Source organism: Chelonia mydas, chromosome 11 (genome assembly GCF_015237465.2).
Source record: "Chelonia mydas isolate rCheMyd1 chromosome 11, rCheMyd1.pri.v2, whole genome shotgun sequence".
NCBI classification, from domain to species: domain Eukaryota; kingdom Metazoa; phylum Chordata; order Testudines; family Cheloniidae; genus Chelonia; species Chelonia mydas.
Window position 1 is genome coordinate 65,447,780 of NC_051251.2, and position 24,481 is coordinate 65,472,260.

At 42.3% G+C, this 24,481-nt stretch overlaps 1 protein-coding gene across 6 annotated transcripts in view; it reads right to left on the minus strand.

Moving 5' to 3' along the window:
* The window catches only part of ERBB4 (erb-b2 receptor tyrosine kinase 4), a 971,255-nt gene that overhangs the window by 570,232 nt on the left and 376,542 nt on the right, over positions 1 to 24,481 (minus strand). For all 6 annotated transcript variants that reach the window (XM_043525750.1, XM_037912404.2, XM_043525751.1 and 3 more), the window contains exon 2: positions 17,798 to 17,949. In XM_043525750.1, the coding sequence (XP_043381685.1) occupies positions 17,798 to 17,949 (152 nt within the window). The remainder of the gene's footprint in view (positions 1 to 17,797; positions 17,950 to 24,481) is intronic.

The window sequence follows — 24,481 nt, forward strand, 5'->3', positions numbered from 1 at the left end:
CCTTAATGTTAATATCAGGTTTAGAACAGGAGTGTTAATATTGTTAAATGCTGCATCTGCACATATGTGTTGACATTTCTGAACTTTACAAGCCTGCCTGCAGCCAGCTGCAGAGGAAACCTTTAAAATTGATCTGGTTTAGTGCAAACCAGTTTGCTAAGCCTGCCCCCTGACAGCTTACAGTTAAAGGCTTTATCTTCTGTTTCTTACAGCTTTTAAGAGCAAATCAAGTACATTGATCCAGGGCTCTCTGTCAATGTATTACAATACAATATTATCCATCTCTTTGAAAGCCAGTTAGTTTCATTTCACTTTATTCCATATTCAGGGGGCAGGAGGGGAAGTGGAAATGAGGCCGGCGGGGGGGAGCTCTTGAATGTGCTTAGGAAATCTGAGATAAATGATTCAAATGCACAGTGCAAAATGCTTCTATTTAGCTAAGGCTAAATTGCATATGTGCACCAATTGCTTTATGTGACTTCGAGAAACTACCTGAATTCTGTGGACAAAAACAGAGGATGGACAAAGAGGAGAACAAACAAGCCTTAACAATTCCAATGATTCCTCGGAGCAAAGCACATGAATAGTGTGAAATGGTGGGGTAGGTGGGGCTTTTTTTAAATTTCTAATTAAGGATGAGACCAGCCTATTAAACTCATTGCACTCACCATTTATGCCAAATTTAAATATCCTCTGTTCCCCAGGGCTACAAGAGAAGTGCACTCATCTGCTTTACGACCTAATAAATCCATTTTTAATTTAAAAGTATTTGCCACTAGGGTTTTTGTTGATTTAACTTTACTTGTTTGTTTGCTTTGGTAAAACTTCAATTAAGCTGGCATATGGGGTATTGAAGAGGTGGGGGATGAGGTAAAATCGGTTTTGTTTTCCTGATGGGGAGCTCAGCTTCTAAAAGAGAAAGACTTAAGAGGGCTTTTTGTTTTAAGGTTGTCCAAGAGCTCCAAAATCCAGGGGCCAAATCCTCAGCTGGTGTAAACTGTCATAGCTTCATAGTGGCACTATGACAATTTACTACGGCTGAGGATCTGGCTCTGGGTCTCTGAGTATTATTGCATCTTTGGCCTCAGCACTGGCCACTAGTTTTTTTATAGGCCATCATGAAAAGTGCTAGATGGGAGAGACATTATTTATTATCATCATCATAACACCTTGGGTGCTTTCCTTGCCCTCATTTTTGTCAGACTGGATTTGATTTCAGCTTTGTTGTTTCTTTGAGTGGGCAGAAAAAGTGAAATCAAGGTACAAATTGAGGCCTGCATCCAAGCTGGCCCCTAGAGGTAGACTCCTCGCACCCACAACAAGCATCATGCAACTCAAGAGGATTCTGTATGGGTGTACTGGCCAACCACCTGCTCTAGCCTGCAGGGTTGGGACCTAAGTAATTTGTTTCCCCTAGAATCTCTACTCTCGCCTTTTGTTGAACAAAATGAGGTGCCCTTGCAGTCCTTGTGCAAGAGTCCTATGCACTTCTCAGGGAACTAGAAAAGCTTCACTTCTGGTCTATTTTTAAATGACAAACCATTTTAAGCAATGGGCAAGTAAACATATTAATGCAGTTGAAAGAGTGAGGACAGATTTTGCCAGTTCCTCCAAGTGCTTCCCCCTACACTTCAGCATCCTCTCCATTTTGCCCCGGTTGGGTTTATGCCAGTTCGCTTCCACCCAGAACTCTCCCTTTGCCAAATATTGGAAATAGCTTCACCTGGGTCACAGGAAACGGAGATGTAGCGCTGAGTGTCATGAACATATTTTTGGCATTGTAGCCTGTATCACATCACAATCTCCCCCAGTGGTTTCGGTATTTCATTCAACAAAAAGTTGTCTATGCCCTGGTCTACACTAGGACTTTAGGTCGAATTTAGCAGCGTTAAATCGATGTAAACCTGCACCCGTCCACACGATGAAGCCCTTTATTTCGACTTAAAGGGCTCTTAAAATCGATTTCCTTACTCCACCCCGACAAGTGGATTAGCACTTAAATCGGCCTTGCCAGGTCAAATTTGGGGTACTGAGGACCCAATTCGATGGTATTGGCCTCTGGGAGCTATCCCAGAGTGCTCCATTGTGACCGCTCTGGACAGCACTCTCAACTCAGATGCACTGGCCAGATAGACAGGAAAAGAACCGCGAACTTTTGAATCTCATTTCTTGTTTGGCCAGCGTGGCAAGCTGCAGGTGACCATGCAGAGCTCATCAGCAGAAGTGACCATGATGGAGTCCCAGAGTCGCAAAAGAGCTCCAGCATGGACTGAACGGGAGGTATGGGATCTGATCGCTGTATGGGGAGAGGAATCCGTGCTATCAGAACTCCGTTCCAGTTTTCGAAATGCCAAAACATTTGTCAAAATCTCCCAGGGCATGAAGGACAGAGGCCATAACAGGGACCCGAAGCAGTGCCGCGTGAAACTTAAGGAGCTGAGGCAAGCCTACCAGAAAACCAGAGAGGCGAACGGCCACTCCGGGTCAGAGCCCCAAACATGCCACTTCTATGATGAGCTGCATGCCATTTTAGGGGGTTCAGCCACCACTACCCCAGCCGTATTGTTTGACTCCTTCAGTGGAGATGGAGGCAACACGGAAGCAGGTTTTGGAGACGAAGAAGATGATGATGAGGAGGAGGTTGTAGATAGCTCACAGCAAGCAAGCGGAGAAACCGGTTTTCCCGACAGCCAGGAACTGTTTCTCACCCTGGACCTGGAGCCAGTATCCCTCAAACCCACCCAAGGCTGCCTCCTGGACCCGGCAGGCAGAGAAGGGACCTCTGGTGAGTGTACCTTTGAAAATACTATACATGGTTTAAAAGCAAGCATGTGAAAGGATTAATTTGCCCTGGCATTTGCGGCTCTCCTGGATGTACTCCCAAAGCCTTTTCAAAAGGTTTCTGGGGAGGGCAGCCTTATTGCGTCCTCCATGGTAGGACACTTTACTACTCCAGGCCAGTAACACGTACTCGGGAATCGTTGTACAACAAAGCATTGCAGGTGTATGTTTGCTGGCGTTCAAACAACATCCGTTCTTTATCTCTCTGTGTTATCCTCAGGAGAGTGAGATATCATTCATGGTCAGCTGGTTGAAATAGGGTGCTTTTCTTCAGGGGACACTCAGAGGTGCCTGTTCCTGCTGGGCTGTTTGCCTGTGGCTGAACAGAAAAGTTCTCCGCTGTTAGGCACGGGGAGGGGGAGGGTTGAGGGGGTAGCCACGTGGTGGGGGGAGGCAAAATGCGACCTTGTAACGAAAGCACATGTGCTATGTATGTAATGTTAACAGCAAGGTTTACCCTGAAAGAGTGTAGCCACTGTTTTATAAAATGTGTCTTTTTAAATACCGCTGTCCGTTTTTTTTTCTCCACCAGCTGCACGTGTTTCAATGATCACAGGATCTTCTCCTTCCCAGAGGCTAGTGAAGATTAGAAAGAAAAAAAAACGCACTCGTGATGAAATGTTCTCTGAGCTCATGCTGTCCTCTCACACTGACAGAGGACAGATGAATGCGTGGAGGCAAATAATGTCAGAGTGCAGGAAAGCACAAAATGACTGGGAGGAGAGGTGGCAGGCTGAAGAGAGTAAGTGGCGGGCTGAAGAGAGGGCTGAAGCTCAAATGTGGCGGCAGCGTGATGAGAGGAGGCAGAATTCAATGCTGAGGCTGCTGGAGGATCAAACCAGTATGCTCCAGTGTATGGCTGAGCTGCAGCAAAGGCAGCTGGAGCACAGACTGCCACTACAGCCCCTGTGTAACCAACCGCCCTCCTCCCCAAGTTCCATAGCCTCCACACCCAGACGCCCAAGAATGCGGTGGGGGGGCCTCCGGCCAACCAGCCACTCCACCCCAGAGGATTGCCCAAAAAACAGAAGGCTGGCATTCAATAAATTTTAAAGTTGTAAACTTTTAAAGTGCTGTGTGGCATGTTCCTTCCCTCCTCCACCACCCCTCCTGGGCTACTTTGGTAGTCATCCCCCTATTTGTGTGATGAATGAATAAAGAATGCATGAATGTGAAGCAACAATGACTTTATTGCCTCTGCAAGCGGTGATCGAAGGGAGGATGGGAGGGTGGTTAGCTTACAGGGAAGTAGAGTGAACCAAGGGGCGGGGGGTTTCATCAAGGAGAAACAAACAGAACTTTCACACCGTAGCCTGGCCAGTCATGAAACTGGTTTTCAAAGCTTCTCTGATGCGTACCGCGCCCTCCTGTGCTCTTCTAACCGCCCTGGTGTCTGGCTGCACGTAACCAGCAGCCAGGCAATTTGCCTCAACCTCCCACCCCACCATAAACGTCTCCCCCTTACTCTCACAGATATTGTGGAGTGCACAGCAAGCAGTAATAACAGTGGGAATATTGGTTTCGCTGAGGTCTAAGCGAGTCAGTAAACTGCACCAGCGTGCCTTTAAACATCCAAATGCACATTCTACCACCATTCTGCACTTGCTCAGCCTGTAGTTGAACAGCTCCTGACTACTGTCCAGGCTGCCTGTGTATGGCTTCATGAGCCATGGCGTTAAGGGGTAGGCTGGGTCCCCAAGGATAACTATTGGCATTTCAACATCCCCAACAGTTATTTTCTGGTCTGGGAATAAAGTCCCTTCCTGCAGCTTTTGAAACAGACCAGAGTTCCTGAAGATGCGAGCATCATGTACCTTTCCCGGCCATCCCACGTTGATGTTGGTGAAACGTCCCTTGTGATCCACTAGTGCTTGCAGCACTATTGAAAAGTACCCCTTGGGGTTTATGTACTAACCGGCTTGGTGCTCCGGTGCCAAGATAGGGATATGGGTTCTGTCTATGGCCCCACCACAGTTAGGGGAATCCCATTGCAGCAAAGCCATCCACTATGACCTGCACATTTCCCAGGGTCACTACCCTTGATATCAGCAGATCTTTGATTGCGTGGGCTACTTGCATCACAGCAGCCCCCACAGTAGATTTGCCCACTCCAAATTGATTCCCAACTGACCGGTAGCTGTCTGGCGTTGCAAGCTTCCACAGGGCTATCGCCACTCACTTCTCAACTGTGAGGGCTGCTCTTATCTTGGTATTCATGCGCTTCAGGGCAGGGGAAAGCAAGTCACAAAGTTCCATGAAAGTGCCCTTACGCATGCGAAAGTTTCGCAGCCACTGGGAATTGTCCCAGACCTGCAACACTATGCGGTCCCACCAGTCTGTGCTTGTTTCCCGAGCCAAGAATCAGCGTTCCACAGCATGAACCTGCCCCATTAGCACCACGATGCATGCATTGGCAGGGCCCGTGCTTTCAGAGAAATCTGTGTCCGTGTCCTGATCACTCACATGACCGCGCTGACGTCGCCTCCTCGCCCAGTATCGCTCTGCCAGGTTCTGGTGCTGCATATACTGCTGCATAATGCGTGTGGTGTTTAATGTGCTCCTAATTGCCAAAGTGAGCTGAGCGGCCTCCATGCTTGCCTTGGTATGGCGTCCGCACAGAAAAAAGGCGCGGAACGATTGTCTGCCATTGCTCTGACAGAGGGAGGGGCGACTGACGACATGGCTTACAGGGTTGGTTTACAGGGAATTAAAATCAACAAAGGGGGTGGCTTTACATGAATGAGTATTTCAGGCAGGACTTCACGGAGGGTTCCAATAAGAAATGGTGCACCTAAGTAATTGTTCTTATTGGAACAAGCAGGTTGGTCTGGCCTCTGATTGATATATGGCTAGATTTACCTCGCTGCACCTTCTCTGTGAGTGACTGCAGTGTGACCTAGAGGAATGAGTCCCCTAGATGGGTGGGGGGGGGGAGCAAATGAGTACAAAACAAATCTGGTCTATTTCTTGTTTTGATCCACTCCATCTATCTTTTACATCTTTGGCTGGCAGCAGACGGTGCAGAAGGACTGCAAGCCATCCACATCTCATGGCTGCTCGGCAGAAGATGATGCAATAGGACTGCTAGCAATCCGTATCGCCTACCTGCTCACCATAAGATGGTTTAATAGGACTGACTGCAGGACTAAAGAGAATGACCTGGTCAAGTCACTTCTAATGTAGTCCCTGCGCCCATGTCTGCCCAGGCGCTCCTGGCCGACGTGGCCAGGAGCACCTCAGACATGACGATGACGGCTACCAGTCCTACTGTACCATCTGCTGCCACGAGGCAATGGGTTGATGCTGCTGTGTAGCAATGCAGTACCGCGTCTGCCAGCACCCAGGAGACATACGGTGACGGTTACCTGAGCGGGCTCCATGCTTGCTGTGGTATGGCGTCTGCACAGGTAACTCAAGAAAAAAGGCGCGAAACGATTGTCTGCTGCTGCTTTCACGGAGGGAGGGAGGGAACGGGGCCCTGACGATATGTACCCAGAACCACCCGCAACAATGTTTTAGCCCCATCAGGCATTGGGATCTCAACCCAGAATTCCAATGGGCAGCGGAGACTGTGGGAACTGTGGGATAGCTACCCACAGTGCAACACTCCGGAAGTCGACGCTTGCCTCGGTACTGTGGAAGCACTCCGCCGAGTTAATGCACTTAATGCACTTAGAGCATTTTCTGTGGGGACACACACACTCGAATATATAAAACTGATTTCTAAAAAACCGACTTCTATAAATTCGACCTAATTTCGTAGTGTAGACATACCCTATGAGAGAAAGAGAGAGGAAGACAGGACAAACAGACAAAAACTGAGCTTGGTAGGACAAGAAGAAGAGAAATCACTCATTACCATCCTTTGGCAGCTAATCAACACCAGTAAATGGAACCACTCTAATGACACTCCTATGCCTGCCAGCTCCTGCAAATATCTCAACAGCACCTTATAGCTGACTGTATTAAGGGCTACTGAAAGATTTAGCAGAATTAGCAAGAATGTCTGACCTCTATCCACTGCCATGACAATTAACTGCTGAGACTAATAGAGTCTCTGTGCTGTGTCCTGGTCTTTGATTGATGTGCACAGAGCTAGAAAATGTCAGATGCCAACGAAGTTGGCTGATCCTCACCCTCTCAGTGATCTTTCCAACAAAATGAAGGCCCAAGCAGTTTTGCTGTATCAGTGAAAAAGGAATCTTTGGTAACCATCTAACGGCTTATTAGTGATTTAACACCTGTATATGTTTATGTTATTTTTGCATAATTTAAGTTTCATTTCTTTTATCTGTGTCTGTTAAAAGTTTGTAAAACCTATGCATAAGTGAAGTAGATAGCATTTCCTGTGCAACTGAAGGGAAAGTATAAGAAACACCACTGAAAATGAGGAAGAAGACTAAATAAATAACAACGTAAAGAGAACATTTAATAACCATTAGGAATCTCTCATTCTCATTTATATAAAGAGGTTTTAAAGCTTCCAATGTCAGAGACTGAGGGAATATCCTAGATTTAGCTAATCCTAGAGATAGATTATGAGGGCTGCATGAGGAACTGAGGGAACTCTTAGGAAATTGGAAATAAAAAAACAAAAACAAAACCTAAGGGTTGTGATCTGTCCTGATGTAGTTCCAGAGAATAAAGAGCTGATACTTTTGCAGAACTCAGAGACTGCGTGTGTGTGTTAGGGGGAAGGGGGATCACTACCATCTGCTACCCAGGAGAGTTGATCATACCTACACAAAAACTCAAATATTATAAAGTAAAAGGATTTAAAAAACTGATCTGGAACCACAAGGAGTCCTTGTGGCACCTTAGAGACTAACAAATTTCTTTGGGCATAAACTTTCATGGGTCAGAACCCACTTCATCAGGTGCACGGAGTGGAAAATACAGTAGCAGGTATATTTATAAATAGTACATGAAAAGATGGGAGTAAGGCAACTCTCATCTATTCATGTACTATGTATAAATATACCTGCATCTGATGAAGTGAGTTCTAGCCCATGAAAGCTTATGCCCAAATAAATCTGTTAGTTTCTAAGGTGCCACAAGGACTCCTTCTTGTTTTTGTTGATACAGACCAACATGGCTACCATTCTGAAACCTGATCTGGAACTATGTAACTGAAATGGATTAACCTTCCTTTCAACTAATAGTTTTTTAAATTTAAGATACTGCATTCCTTGTGTGGATATTTCCTTTTAATTAACAAAAAATACATGAGTGGGACCACATTTAGATCCAGAAGAGAGGAGAGTAGGTTACAGTACAAAGCAGCCTTGCTTTTGTAGCTTGTAATATCCAGATGCTTCCCAATATACACACACTGACTAGTCATATCTACATTCCCACCCAGCAACCTCAAAATCACATAGCAAAATTGAAAGACAGTCTAGTGCAATTGCCAGGGTACTAGACTACAACTCCGGAGAGTTGGGTTCTCACACCAGTTCTGCCATTCGTTTACTGTGTGACGCTGGACAAATCTCTTCTCTACTCTGTACCTTTGTTTCCTCTCCTACTCTTTGTATTTTCTATTTAATTGTAATTTCCTCAAGGCAGGGACTGTCTCTTACTATGAGTTTGTACAGCACCTAGCACAAATACTACTACTGAAAAAGTTAACTTTATATGTTACCCCACTGGCACAACACTAACAGTCCCACTTTTACCCATTGTTAGATAACCTGTGTTCATGCCTCATTATACAGCATGCAAGTCTTTTCATAAACATACTTCAGACTATATCATTGATATGCAACTGCCAAAAATAATTGCAAAATTAATGGGCTAATAGCTAATGTATATGTAATTTGGTTATAGTCCGTCAGCCCCAGTTTGCGGATTAATTGTGTGCAAATTCACTTCTTTAATTGTTTTGCAGAATCTGACAATTTAATTTGAAGAGCCAGCATGTTTTTTGCTAAAGTTGCCCGATGAGGATTGCTTCTAGTGACCTCTTGGAAACTTAGTTCTGGACTGAAAAGCCAGAGGACCCACCAGACACAGGATAATGCTTATCTCCTAGTTGGAGCACCTAACACAAATCTCAGAGTTCGCTGCCCAATTGACCATTAGCTTTCTGGACAACTCAAAAAGACTATGCAAAGCAAAAACATTGTAAAACATGTAAATCTACACTCCTGCATCATTTTGAGATTACTTTTAACCTCAACCTTTTGCAATCGACTTCAACAAAGGGGACTGAAAGAATTAACAGCTCTTCTGGATGAGAATCCTGTCTCACATTAATTCTGTGGACATGGACTCTGCTTACACTGCATCTTTTGAATGAGCTCTGATAAATCACTGGCATGGTTGGTTCTCAACATGACTTGGTTCATCCCACAAATCTGGTTAGTAATCCACAGTCAGTGAAAAGTGTTTTTCTCTTGCCACAGGCCTACCTTGGCACATGACTGGCTTCTTGCGACTCACCCAGTACAGAGCTTTTTTTGCCTGTAGAAGGGACCCCCTACCCAAGTTTGCATAACAGGGTTGACTTCTCTTCTTTATATCCAGCTGTGTGAGTGGTATAACATACCAGAATGCACTAGCTTGCATACTGCTGATGTCAGAGTGTGTAGGTCCTCTGGCATTCTATCCCATGCTTAGAAACTCTGGTCTAGTAACTGAGAGTACAAAAAACTTGAGTTCTGTTCTACTTGAGTTCTGCCACTGACCTGCAGCATGAACTAGAGAAGTTAACATAAGAACGTGTCAAGCCAAAGGTCCATCTAGCCCAGTATCCTGTCTTCTAACAGAGGTCAGTGCCAGACGCTTCAGAGCGAGTGAACAGCGGAGGGCAATTACTGAGTGATCCACTCCGTCGTCCAATCCTGGCTTCTGGAACTCAGAGGTTTAGAGACACCTAGACCATGGGGTGCCTCCCTGACCATTGCAGCTTTTAGCCATTGATGGACCTATCCTCTATGAACTTATTTAATTCTTTTTTTAATTCATTTATACTTTTGGCCCCCACAACAACCCCTAGCAATGAGCGCCACAGGTTGACTGTGCTTTGTGTGAAGAAATACTTCCTTTTGTTTGTTTTAACCTTGCTGCCTATTAATTTAATTGGGTAACCCCTGTTCTTGTATTACGTGAGGTGTAAATAATACTTCCCGATTCACTTTCTCCACACCATTCATCGTTTTATTAACCTCTAACATATCCCTCCTTAGTCACCCCCAGTGTCTTCAATCTCTCCTCTCATGGAAGCTATTCCATACCCCTAATCATTTTCATTGCCCCTCTTCGCACTTTTTCCAATTTTAATACATCTTTCTGGAGATGGGAAGAACAGAACTGCATGCAGTATTCAAGGTGTGGGCTTACCATGGATTTACATAGGGTTATTATTCTATTTTCTTATATCTATCCCTTTCCTAACAGTTCCTAACATTCTGTTAACTTTTTTGACAGCTTTTTTTGTATATGTAGTTAGGATTATGTTTTCCAATGTGCATTACTTTGCATTTATCAACATTGAATTTCATCTGCCATTTTGTTGAGCTATCACCTAATTTTGTGATAACCTTTTGCAACTCTTCATGGTTTATATTGGATTTATAACTATCTTGAGTAATTTTGTATCATCTTCAAACTTTGCAACATCACCGTTTAACCCCTTTTCTAGATCATTTATGACTGTATTGAATAGCACAAGTCCCAATAGAGATCCTTGGAGGACTCCCCTATTTACTTCTTTCCATTTTGCAAACTGACCATTATTCCTACCCTTTGCTTCCTATCTTTTTAACCAATTACTGATTCATGAGAGGACCTTCCCTCTTATCCCATGACTGCTTACTTTGCTTAAGAACCTTTGGTGTGGGACCCTGTCAAAGGCTCTCAGAAAGTCCAAGTACACTGGCTTACCCATGTCCTAAGTTTGTTGACCCCCTCAAACAATTCTACTAGATGTGTGGGGATGGTTTCCCTTTACATCAGCTGTGTTGACTCTGCCCTCAAGAAATCATGTTCATCTATATGTCTGATCATTCTATTTTTCACTTTGGTTCCAACCAATTTGCCTGGTAATGAAGTTATGCTTACCATCCTGTAATTGCCGGGATTGCCTCTGGAGCCTTTTTTAAAAATAGGCATCACATTAGCTATCCTCCAGTCATCTGGTACAGAGGCTATTTTAATCAACAGGTTACATACTACAGTTAGTAGTTCTGCAATTTCATATTTGAGTTACTTCAGAACTCTTGAGTGAATACGATCTAGTCCTGGTAACTTATTACTGTCTAATTTATCAATTTGTTCCACAACTTCCTCTACTGACACCTCAATCTGGGACAGTTCCTCAGATTTGTCACCTAAAAAGAATGGCTAAGGTGTGGGAATCTCCCTCACATCCTCCGTAGTGAAGACCAATGCAAAGAACTCGCTTAGCTTCTCTGCAACAGCCTTGTCTTCCTTGAGTGTTCCTTCAGCACCTTGATCATCCTGTGACCCCACTGGTTGTTTGCCAGGCTTCCTACTTCTGATGTACTTAAAAAAAAAATTGATGTTAGATTTTCAATTTTTTGTTAGGTGCTCTGCAAATTCATTTTTGGACTGCCTTATTATATTTTTACACTTGATTTGCCAGAGTTTATGCTCCTTTCGATTTTTCTCAACAGGATTTGACTTCCAATTTTTCAAGTATGCCTTTTGTCTCTCTTGTTTCATCTCTCAGTGACTCTGTTTCCCTTCCCATTCTTAGTCTGCCTTGTCTATTTAGAGTTCAAGCTTTACCCAGCACAACAGGGCCCTGATGTCAGCTGGGGCTTCTGGGCACTACTATAATATAAATAATAAATATTGGACAGCTACCCAGACTGTTGCAAAACACAATTTTACATAGCTAGGCAGCATGGTAGATGAGAATGCGCAAATATTTCGAACAGCTATAAAGTTGCTGTGTCATTTATATCCAGTTAATGTGAGCATGGATAGAACAAGTGACACAATCACACAGTCAAAAAAGTATAGTGTGACAGGGCATTACAAAAGAGCATTGATAAAGTCACCATACATTATTTTCTAAGGACACTGATTATAGATTCGATTATTTGGACATAAGTTTTCATAACAATTTGGAGGAGGTATTGTTAGCAGTTTAGTGTTTCAGTCATGCCTTTTAAAATAAAATAAGCTGAATTGGTTAAATAAAATCCAGTGACAAGAAGACATTTTGCTGACTGTAAACTGAAACACTTTACACCAGGATTAATCTAACATAACTCTTGTGTACCAGATTTGTTTAATCGAGCAAGTACACTTGCAAATGATTGTTTTGTGGTCTAATAAATGCATGCTTTATGTAGAAAATTGAATATCAAGATGCCTTTAAGAAGTACAAACTGTCTATAATATAAACTGTCAGTCTGTGCGAAATGAAACTAAAACAGTTTCCCATTTTCTCAAGCAAACAGTCATCCACAAAACAAAACTATGTGGGATTTGATCCTTTCTGAACAGTTATTTATCAAACATAAAGAAGGGCTAATCCACAACTCTGTCCTTGACTACACACAAGAAACGTGCACCAGCATAACTGGACTGATTAAATTACACTGGGGCAAACCCTAGCACATTTGTGCTGCAGCAGTGCAAGCTGAGACTTATTTCAATTTACCAAATAGCATCAGTGGATAGGGCACTGATTGGGGTCAGGAGACTTGGTTCAAATCCCTGGCTTTGCCACCGACCTGCTGAATAACCTGGGACAACCTATGATCTCTCTGTTTCCTGTCCCACCCTTTGTCTTGTCTTGTCCAGTTGTAAGCTCTTTGTGACAGGGACTGATTTGCCCTATGTCTAGTGCAAAGGGGGCCCAATCTTGGTTGTAGCATCTAGGTACAAATGATAAATAATAACATAAAATCAACATAAGCCTCATATCATGCTGGTGTAGCTTGTTTACATTAAGAGCTTGAACTGGTATAACTAAATCAATTCAGTTATATTGGTGCAAGCATAATCATAATCTAACTATGAATACATAATCAAGCTACCTCAGTACAAAGTGATCACTCTATAGCTGACCTCTCAGGCCTCGTCCTCAAAGGAAACCGGCACAACACTTTCAAAAGACGAGTCTGGGAGCTTAAATTCATAACTTTGCTTCAGAGTAGCAGCCGTGTTAGTCTGTATTCGTAAAAAGAAAAGGAGTACTTGTGGCACCTTAGAGACTAATAAATTTATTTGAGCAAAAGCTTTCATGAGCTTTTCGAAAGCTTATGCTCAAATAAATTTGTTAGTCTCTAAGGTGCCACAAGTACTCCTTTTCTTTTTATAACTTTGCTTGACACTAAAAATCATGATCTTAATAGAGACGCTGGATTTATGGTTTATTACAACAACCTGTAACCCACTAACCCTCCATTTTGCCCTACAGAGGTGTTAACAGGCCACTTCACCTTGAATGATCCCTTAGAATACATACTAACTACTTATGCTAAACGATTCGTTTAATCTTGTAGTTAGCTGTGACACTTGGAATACCTTTCCCAGACCTGAAGAAGAGCATTGTGTAGCTCAAAAGCTTGTGTCTCCCACCACCAGATATTGGTCCAGTAAAAAATATTACCTCACTGACCTCATCTTTCTAAATCAATTTAGCCATATCAGTGAACATTTCTTGTGTGTAGATTAGGCTTCAGGAGAAAGAAAAGTATGGGGTGAAGGATAACTGTTCTGATCTGATGTACAGTCTGAAATTCATGAGCTTCCTAGTAACTAATCTCTGTCAATTTAGGTAAGACCAGATGCTGTCATCCTGTATTCATGCGGAGTATTACCCTTTCTTGGCAAGGAGTCCCATTAAGGTCAGGGCTACTCATGAAGAAAGGTACTACTTAATCATAGAATCACAGAAATGTACGACTGGAAGGGATTTTGATAGGTCATCTAGTCCAGTCCCCTGCACTAAGGTAGGACTAAGTATTATCTAGATCTTCCGTAACAGGTGCTTGTCTAACCTGTTCTTAACAACCTCCAATGACAGAGATTCCACAAGGTCCCTAGATAACTTGTTCTAGTGTGTCACTACCCTTGCAGTTAGGAAGTTTTTACTAATGTCTAAACTTAAATCTCCCTCGCTGAAATATAACCCCATTACTTCTTGTCTTGTCCTCAGTGGTTAAGAAGAACAATTGATCACCCTCCTCTTTATAACAACCTTTTATGTATTTGAAGACTTATGTCCCGCCTCAGTCTTCTCTTCTCCAGACTAAACAAAGCCAGTTTTTTTCAATATTTCGTCACATGTCATGTTTTTAGACCTTTAATCAATTTTGTTGCTCCCCTTTGGACTTTTTCCAATATGTCCACTTTTCCCCAAGTATGGTGCCCAGAGCTGGACACAGTATTCCAGTTGAGGCCTTATCAGTGCTGAGTAGAGCGGAAGAAATACTTCTCATGTATTGCTTACAATACTCCTGCTAATGTTAATTAATGCAATTAAAGAGGGCAGAATCTGGTCCTAAGGTCAGTAACTGTCCTATATGATTACCTGGTGCTTGAATTGGCAACCAGTTTCATCCATCTGCAGGCAAGTCATATGAGGTTTATAAGACAGAATGACAGCATTTTACACTCACTTACACAGGAATAAGTCTCTCATTCAGAAAGGTACTTAAGCAGGTGTGTAAATTTAAGCATCAGTCACTCTCTTTGAAGTCAATTGGATTAAGCACAGGCTCGTACCCACTTAAGGGCCTTTTCGAAACAAGGCCTAAATGACTAAACAAAGTAGAAAGCAGTGGAAAAGTAGACCCATTCATCTTTAATAATTAGACAACCGCAGAGTTAACACCCAAACATGAAAGCAATCCATGTAGGTGTTAAGTGTCTGAATAAATATGAAAGCTGGGCTGTTATTTTTTAATCTTCTTCCACAGTGCAAATAAAATCATCATTTCACCCTCCCGTTCATGTTGGTATTCATCTGCTATTGCAGAACAAGAGGTAAAGCCCGCCTTGCCTAGTTCAATAGGTCTTGCCTGTTTACTGGCGTGAAAGTTTTCTGAGTCAGGGTCAGTACTAATGAGGAAGAAGGAAGGCTTACATAGATGCTCATCAGCTAGACACATAAATAAACCAGCTGTCTGTCTATTGGCTACTTGAAGCCCATTTGGGGTAGAAGGAAAGTAAGAACACTGGGGGTGGAGGGGAGCAGGGCAGGCTGTGCGTCACTTACATTACAGATTTCACCATTTAAAAGGCTAAAAGTGACTAATATCCTCGCTCTTGGTTAGATCCCATCTGCCACTTTTGTTAGGTCATTAAAATTGCTTTTAAAATAAGTAATAATGTCTAACTAATGAATGTTGAATTATTAGCATAAATATGCCACCTTTTTATTTATTTATTTCCCCAAGAACATGTTTTCCTCTGTTTAATGACGATAATTTATCATATTAGACTAGAGCTGGCGGTTTGTTTTCATATTTGTGTTTTTCTGCCCCCCCCCCGAGACATCTGTGAGAGGGCAGTCCCAGGTAAAATAAATAAATAAAAGCCTTCGTAATGATCTCCACAAAGCCAAAGCCAGTAAATTGCCTTGATTTACCACTGATGGCCCTCGTTTCTTCTTCTCATTTGCTTAGTTTATGGCTATTTTTCCTGTAATATTTTCCTCTATTTTTCTATTGAAGGCTTGCCCAAAAAAGAACAGCAGAGGAGTTTGTATGAAAAAGGAGAACATTTAGCGTCACCGGGGAAACAAATAGGAGAGACCTTCATTTTCATTTCTAGTTTGCTTAATGAATAGGCCACAATTGTTCTTTTAGTTAGGTGGGGCCAGCTTTAACCACAAGCAGTCCTCACTGAAGCCATCCTCTGTGGGAAGCCATGATTCAGTAATTTACAGCGTATACTGATCTTCCTCCCCAAACAGTCTGCCAGTGCAGTGAAAGAGGGAGGAATTTAGAGTTGTGAGAAGCTTTCACAACTAAACTTGGAGCCAAGCAAAACTGTTTGCAGTTTCATTGCGTATTGGAAACTTGGGCCACGTTCAGTGAAGATTTGTCTAGAGTAGAGTTTGTGTTCCTGTTTTAATGTGAGTTAATTGATTGGCAATTAACTAACATGGCTCTGAACATTAGTCTAGACAGTCAATAGACACTTGTTCTAAAGTTGGTGGTTTACCCTAGGACTCACCCTCTATGTTTGCAGAATGTCTAGACTATCATTTGCAATTGTGTAGCTAACTGGTCATCAATTAAACTGAATTAAAACTACCCTCAATGCACCTTTTAGTTTGAGTCAAGCTTGCAAACCGTTTAGCAAGCTTGCAAACTGGTCTAAGTTTTGAGCAACCATGAGCCCAAGTTGAGGTTTGGAGTGGAACTCATATGAAACTGCAGTGATTTTAACCTGAAAAGAAGGGAAACGTGCCAATCAGACTAAAGTTTGGTTTGTGCTTCAGCTTTGTTAGAACCAACGGTAGGAAGTTAAATCTTTGTGAACTAATATTAAACAAAAGGTTCACATAAGACTCTGCAAAACAAAATGAGACAGCTCTAAAGCAAACATTTTGCCTATCCCTAATCTTTTCCAGGCCAACGACGCAAAGAAAAATATTTAGGGTGGGCATCTGCCATCCCATTCCTTCCACTAGACTGAGATTTTGACTGGCCTCTTCCCTTGGTCTCCACATCTCCTACAATTGTTATCTACACACCAACACACACATTTAGAAACACAGAAAGGGGTTTTATGAGATTTGTACATAATCAAAACAAGCCATATAAGATGGTGCTTTACTCTATTTGAATCATGGTTTGACCTCATCCATATTGACCAGCTATATCATGTTATGGCCCATTTGGGCCACAATCACACTAAAATTTGTTCTCCCTTCCCCTGACAGTCATTCCTACCCCTGAAGATCTCTTCCCCTCACACTGCAGCCTTAATCCAGTGGAAAACACGCTCAAAGGAGCAAAATACACTGGATGATCCCATTAGCTGGATGTTTCTTCTAAAACAGTCAACTGTCAAAGAACAAACTACAGTGATGTTTAGCGGATCTTAATTTGGCTTTCATCCTCCCCATCTCTCTTGATTACTATTGTCAGGCTGTCTGCAGTCTCAGAGTGATAGCACTGCACTAATTCATATGCAGAAGGATTTCTTCACAATGGGAAAGGCTACCTGTATAGACACAGATACACACATATATGCACGTGAAAACTTAAATTCTGCAAAATAAAAACCATTGACGGGGCACATGACTGACGCTGCCCTGTGACAGGGCACCACTTGGTCCACCACTGACATCCTCTAGCACCTGGAGACTCCACTTGAGGTTTCACACATTGTAATGCCACAGCGAGGGTGACCAGATGGCAAGTGTGAAAAATCGGGATGAGGGTGTGGAGTAATAGGCACCTATTTAAGACAAAGCCCCGAATATTGGGACCGTCCCTATAAAATTGGGAATTCTGGTCACCCTAGCTACAGCTGTGACTGGACGGGGTGTTACTGACCATGTTAGTAAGGGTTAAGTGTTACACAAGTATTAGGAGTAATAGGAGTTCGCCTATTGTTTACCATTTTAACTGTTTCTGCCTGGCATTTTAATAGGATTAGCCTGTTAAAACCAGCAGTGTTTATCTGCAAGATCCTCTGACCTTCCCAGGTCCCTTCCTAACACACCTTCACACCAGCTTGCAACACAGAGAGGCACAAACACATTAAATGTCCTATACTGTGAACTGCCAGAAACCCTGGTAACTGTACACTCAGTGCATCACTCACAACAACACAGTTGTTCTTGTACTTTGCACCTTGACCTTGCTGTGCCTTTTTATGGTCTGCTTCCATGACCGGCTCAGCCAATCAGCAGAATAGAACTTGTCACTTACGAACAAGACACTCTGTTATTGAGCAGTCTAACACCAATATCCGCTCACACCATGGGGAAGGTGGAAAAAAAGAGGTTGCTTACCCTGAGGAAGGAAAGATCACGGTTGTGTTCAATGTTGGTGATTTCTAGGTTGCCCATGACTACCTCACAGTTCTCATAGTACTTGCGCAAAGCACGATACTGCTGCTCCAGATCAGACAGAGAACTCAGCTTGTTCTCAGTGCCAGCGCACACTGCAAAAAAGAAAAAAATATATGTCTATGATATATAATGATCAGAGACACAGAAGCAAAGTGGGGAACAAAAGTTGTAGGCAAAGCTACATCCAGCTGCAATGAAAATCCTGTTTTAATCTCTGTATTATGTCATGAAGGAAAATGTTGCAAGTTGCCTTAATAGCAACAGTAGTGAGAGGTAGCTACAAATATTCTCCATAGAAATCTCAGCGGTATAATATGCATGACCAAAGGAGACAATGTTGTGGTACTAACCAGAGAAAAAGCAAAAGGCTTTATAAAACAGAAATGAAAGAAATATTACAAATCAATGCATAAGTAAGAAGTAAGGGCAAAATCCTAGTTTCTGTGAACCCCATAGGAGATTGCCATTGACCAGAATATGTCTCTAAATCTAGAAGGGCTATTCATAGTTTCAACGATTGTAAGACCAGAAGGGACCAAAGTATCATCTGTTCTGGCCTCCTCTCTAACACAAGCCAGATAATTTCATCCAGTTACTCCAATAACTTGTGTTAGACTATAGGAAGTTTTCCAGAAAGATATTCCAGTCTTTCAAGTTTTTGTAGGAAGTACAGAAGGAATAAACAAAGAAAATTTCCTTTTCTCTTCTCTATGATGATTATAATGAAATATACACACATATGTTAAGGATCAGGCAAACCAGAAAAACTTCAAAAACATTTTTTGAAGTGTAGTTCTCTTCTGAAAACTCACTGTAGAAATGGCATCAAACAGGCCAGCCCATGTGTGCTTCTTTCAGTGGTTCCAAACAAAATCTGTTGATTTACAAGTAAAAAGATGGGTTTTTTCCACCTAATTCAAACTCAGCCTGATTCTGAAAGTCAAGCTGATTTCTTTCCGGGTGTGACCTTCCTTAATAATGAATATTTCACACTCAAAACATGGTTAAAGGAACATGGTGAGATTCATTTTCTTTTAAATGGATTTTCTTTATGTTTCTGATGAAGCACGCTTTAAATAATATGTCATCTTTTAAAGATTGTTTTTTAAAGCAGGTAGGGAATTTTCCAGTTCATCTGCTAATGTTTAGAAAGGTCATTTGGGCAAAGCAAGAGCAACACCAAATGTGCTCAAGGCAGAGGTGAAAGTAAGCTGGTACGCCCCAGTACGGTGTCCCGGTAAGAGCCGGTGCGCCATACCAGGACTGGCTTTCCCAGAGGGCAATTTAAAGCCCTGGGGTAGCGGCGGCGGGGATTTAAAGGGCCCCGGAACTCCAGCCACCGCTACCCCCCTCCCCTGGGCCCTTTAAATCCCGGCCTGAGCCCTGCTGCCCGAGCCTTGGGGTGGGGGGGGGGGCTCTGGCGGGGATTTAAAGAGCCCCAGACCTCCAGCCACCGCTACTGCGCCGGCCCTTTAAATCCCCGCTGGAGCCCTGCTGCCAAAGCCCTGCAGTTGGTAGCTCGGGGGTGATTTAAAGGGCCCCGGGCTCCCAGCTGCCATTACCACAGCTGGAGCCCTGGGCCCTTTAAATCAAGATTTAAAGGTTCTGGGAATTTAAGGCCACGCCTGTTCTGGTTGAGGCCATGCCTCTTCTGGTTGAGGCCACACCCCCTGCTCAGGACTCCCGCGTACCGGTAAGTCCTCTAACTTACTTTCGCCCCTGGCTCAAGGCCACCTTTGCTCCCCTTCCTCTCCCCTTCCTTTACATAGGCCTGACTGCTGCCTCTTCTGCTTCCATTTTGCTTCTGCTGTTACCAGTGAATATCCACTTTCTGGGCCGTGGGGGAAAGCACACTGTGACGCATGACCAAAAGGGTTAATAAGCATTCTGCAGGATAAATGACTCAAATTCAACCCTTAAAAACATATGAGGAGATAATGTTTGTGTGTTTGTGTATTTACATATATACTGGTAGAAATCAACATGGTCCCTGTCTATGCTGTATTCTGTTAATTCAGAGATCAAAAGAGCATCTTAACATGTAAATGAACTGCAAACATCGGATATCACTTCATTCATCTCTCTTTCAAGTGTATAGCAAATCATCTGCGAATGATAGAAAAAACAGGCAATTGCCTTGTGTTAATCTGTGTGGATAATTACCGGGATGCTTAGGAAATGGATCCACTTCAAAGTCCCCATGAGTGCCTATTGTTCCACTAAGGGCTCCGAACTGTCAGAGAAGGCCTGGAATTGTATAAAAGATCTTTGGGTCCCAATCCTTTTTATCTCAGATCTGCTTGAGATTGCATGGAGGGGAAGCCTAAGCCATAAGAACTGAGATCCTAGTTCTGACTGGACTACCCTGAATATAAACATTGGACTATAACCTATGAACTATTTCTGAAAGAACTCTTTGTATCTACAAAGCTCTCCATCTCTCTATGAATCTGAATCTCAAGATGGAGTCATGTCTGTATGTATACTGATCTTTTAACCAGTTCTCTCTCCCTTTTCTTTTTTAATAAATTTTAGTTTAGTTAATAAGAATTGACTGTAAGTGTGTATTTGTGTAAGATCTGGAATATTCATTGACCTGGGAGGTAACATGTCCAGTCCTTTGGGATTGGTAGAACCTTTTTCATATGATGAATAAGATTTTCATTAATCCTCATCATATTTGACTTGGGTATCTAGGTGGAGGCCTGAGGCCAAGTTACTTTAAGGGAACTAAAAAGAAAAGGAGTACTTGTGGCACCTTAGAGACTAACCAGTTTATTTGAGCATGAGCTTTCGTGAGCTACAGCTCTAGCTCACGAAAGCTCATGCTCAAATAAACTGGTTAGTCTCTAAGGTGCCACAAGTACTCCTTTTCTTTTTACGAATACAGACTAACACGGCTGTTACTCTGAAACCTTTAAGGGAACTGTGTTGTTGACTTCTTTGTAACCAGTGAGGTATAATAAAAGCTATTTTGTGCTGGCTTGGTAAATCTAAGTATTGGAATATCCACCAGCTTTGGGGATTGCCTGCCCCATTCTTTGCAGTTCACCCTAATTGAGTGACCTCAGCTGGCTCCCGTGGGATTCCAGTCACACATGCCCTCCCAGAGCACTGCAGAAGAGGGATGTCATCTTTCCAGTTCAGGTGACAGGAAGTTCCACTGTCAACTAAATGGTGAAGTTGATTATACACTTTGGCTATGTCTACACAGAAAACATGAGCAGTAAGTGTATTCCTTATATTCATTACTGGCCTGTATGTTTTATAATTTTAAGGTAATTTTTCAAATCAATATAGGTCAGTTTTTAAGTAGTGCTCCAGAAGGGAGCTGGAGTTCAAAAACAAATGTTACTCTCAGCAAACAAAACAAAGCCCATAAAAGGAAATCCCCAGTGTTACACCTTTTCATAGATTTTCTCAGCAATGAAGTTCTCAAGGCATCTCTCCTCCCTGCCCAGGCAATGAGGCACTGCAGGGTACAATACTAAATGATAAGAAGCTCCTCCAGGAGTGAACTGTCTTCCCAATAATGACAAATCCCCTAATGAGAACCATCCTAAGAAGTTCTTCATGGGAAGATCTAAAGATGCAAGACTTCACAGTGCCTCCACCCTCCCTTTGCTGGGACTTGAACTCCTAAATGAAGTAGACGAATCTGATAAGAATTTTTTTTTTACTGGAAGATATAACTAGCAATGAAAAAATGATCCCTGTGGTGACTGAAAATGCTGGTCCTATTTATAATAACAAAGGAGTTCTGGTTTATCTGGAACAATGTCAGAATCCCCGCTAGGAGCCAGAATCATTAGGGTTCTTTGTGCAATGCCTACTGTAAATTTCATAAAGCATGCTCATATATCATGTTCAGATGTCTTTTTGGAGATTCAAGAAAGAATCTCTTACTAGTCTTTCAAGATCTGAACAGAGGCCAAGGCCAAATGGAGAATAAGCTCTTTGGGAGAAGGAACACAAAGTGGCTTGTGACATACGACATGTAATCAAAAACGGGGGCACCAAAAAAAGGTCAGAAAGTGTATTTTAAACTGTTAGTAAATGGTACTATTTTAACCATGCATTTTTAACTGTGAGTTAAGTGGACTTAACAAGGTACTAAAGCATGCACCTAATTTTAGTGAGTAGCATACACTCATACGCTTAAATTTGAGCACATGCTTAAGTAACTTGCTGAATTTGGTCCTGAGTTTGCATCAAACCCAGACTTTTATAGAAGATATTAAATGAGCCATCTCTCCTATTTTTAGTTCTTGTAACAAAAACAATACCTAGCACTTATCTATTGTCACTGCTTTTTAAAATTAAATGCAACAATAACACAAATATTTTAAAGGCTTCCGGTGCAATATATGCTTCAGCACTTACGGGCGTTAATACATTTATACAATATGTCAGCTTTCCCCTGCAATTCAAAAACTTTGTAATCTATATTTCATAAATATAACAGTGCCCCTTCAAAGCACATCACCGTGTATTGTTAAACACATTTATATACATCACCAGAAATTGACTAGCAGCTATAAAATAAAGATCACACATTAAGAGCAGTCCCCGTAGGAGCGCCTCTATCGGTTAAAAAAGAACAATTCACTTGCCCCTGACCTTAGTCGGAGGAGAATTGCCGTGTATGTATCATCACCAGATAGTTTCTCTCACTGTTGTACCTGCCTTGGTCACCTCTGTGCTGTGAATATTCCAGCTTTGATTAGAAATTCACACACCACAGGTGTCACAAGGCTGGTAAAACGAGGGAGAGTGGTTTCTGTATGTGCAATATGCACAGGGAAAACCTGTGATTGCCTTACATTTTCCAATAAAGACAGACAAGCAAAAAGACAGAGTGATCGACAAGCTATAAAGGGGATACCTGTAACACAGCTTTGAAAAATAAGTTTCTCTGCAGACAGGGTATCCACAAGCATATTGCAATTCCCTCCCATTTGTTTTTATTATGGCAATAAGCCCTGACGGTCGGCACCGAGGCATACCTCTCATCGGGTTGAAGGCTAAGTGCTTCCCACTACCTGAGAAGTCCAATATCCGATTAAGAAACATTGGTGTGGTTTATCGCTATTCAAGTATGGCTACGTCTCAGTTAAAAATAAAATCAGCTAAAGATAGTTTTGTGCAATGTATCCTTTCCCTATGAACAGCAGGTCCTAGTAAAAGGATAAAAAATAGAAGACAGATTATAAATACCATCTCCCAATTAGCTGGAGTATATCTGTGGTTTGTACAATTTTGCTAACCCCTTCTTCTTTTAATTGATTTAATTTAAGATGTCCTGGACTATTCCTTGCTACCCTCCAGAAACCCTGCTGCTCTTTCAGCTGTAGTTTATAGCCTAGCAGCCACTTTCGTTTATATAAAAAGAAAATGTGGTCTATTAACTGGCTCCCAGTTTAGCTTTTACACTAGAAAATGGGCTATACGTGGCTGACAGAGCCACCGATTGTTGCTGACAGGGCATCTTGGAACTCCGGAGAAAAGGACAGTTCAGAGCGTCATTTCCGACCCCCCACATGCTCTCACCCCCACCCCAATCGCTTCTCTTCATCTCTAACATTAATTTTGTGTCCCTGCCCCACCACCGTTTTTTCCTCCTCACCTACTGATCATAATGGACAAAAGCATTGGGGTGGGGTTTGTTTGGGTTTTTTTGGAGTGTCTAAATGAAGTCCCAGTTGTGTACGGTTGGACGTCATGTTCAACACTGATATCATCTGAAAGGGCCAGCCACCCCTGTGACATCATCCAAGAGAGCCTACCATCCATTTGTGGCGCATCTTTGGGTAGTCAATCCCTATCCAGATTCTAGTGCAATTTACTCAGTACGTATACTTTAACAATTTTCAGTCGAGGTTTAGTCACAAATATTCAAAATTCAGGCTGTTTACCCTTGTGATTGGGCAGCTAGGTCACAGACTATAGTCTCTTTTTTCTGACGAGATGAGCATGCAAGCAATTATAGCACTTATATGCATGAATTTGGCTTACTCTTTCCATAGATACTCACGCATGCAACTTTGGAATTAAATTTTCCATTACCATTTTTTCCAGAACCACTAAATCATTCAAATGTTCACTCAAAACTAACAAGTAGCAAGTGTGAACATGATCAAATTGAATTCACTTACACATTCCAACAAATGAGTTAATTATTTTACCCTGCGCTAGTGATGATCAATATATATTTAAATGAAGAAACAATTATTGACCGAATATAACTAGTCTTCTACTAATTCTAGCTGTTTGTTTTTAAACCCTCCTAGCTCAACAATTGATCTTTTTAATTTTTGTAATCAAACCTTCTAAGGGCTTGTCTATTCATGGACCTATTCCTGAATCCAAAAGTAGAATAATCTTGTTCTGGAATAGGAATATCCTTACATGGAGTTATTCGGGAATAGCAGTTCCATGTATAGGCAAGCCCTACGAGATCCACCTTTCTTTCTTTTTAAATCATGAAAGATTGAGTTTGACTTTTTTAGGGGGGAAAAGATCTCATGACAAGGCACTGGCAACGATGCATAAAAATCATTTGTCTCTCTCTACATGAGGTTTTGCTTGAGTGCAGCACGACTTTCATTTGTCGATCGATTTGTC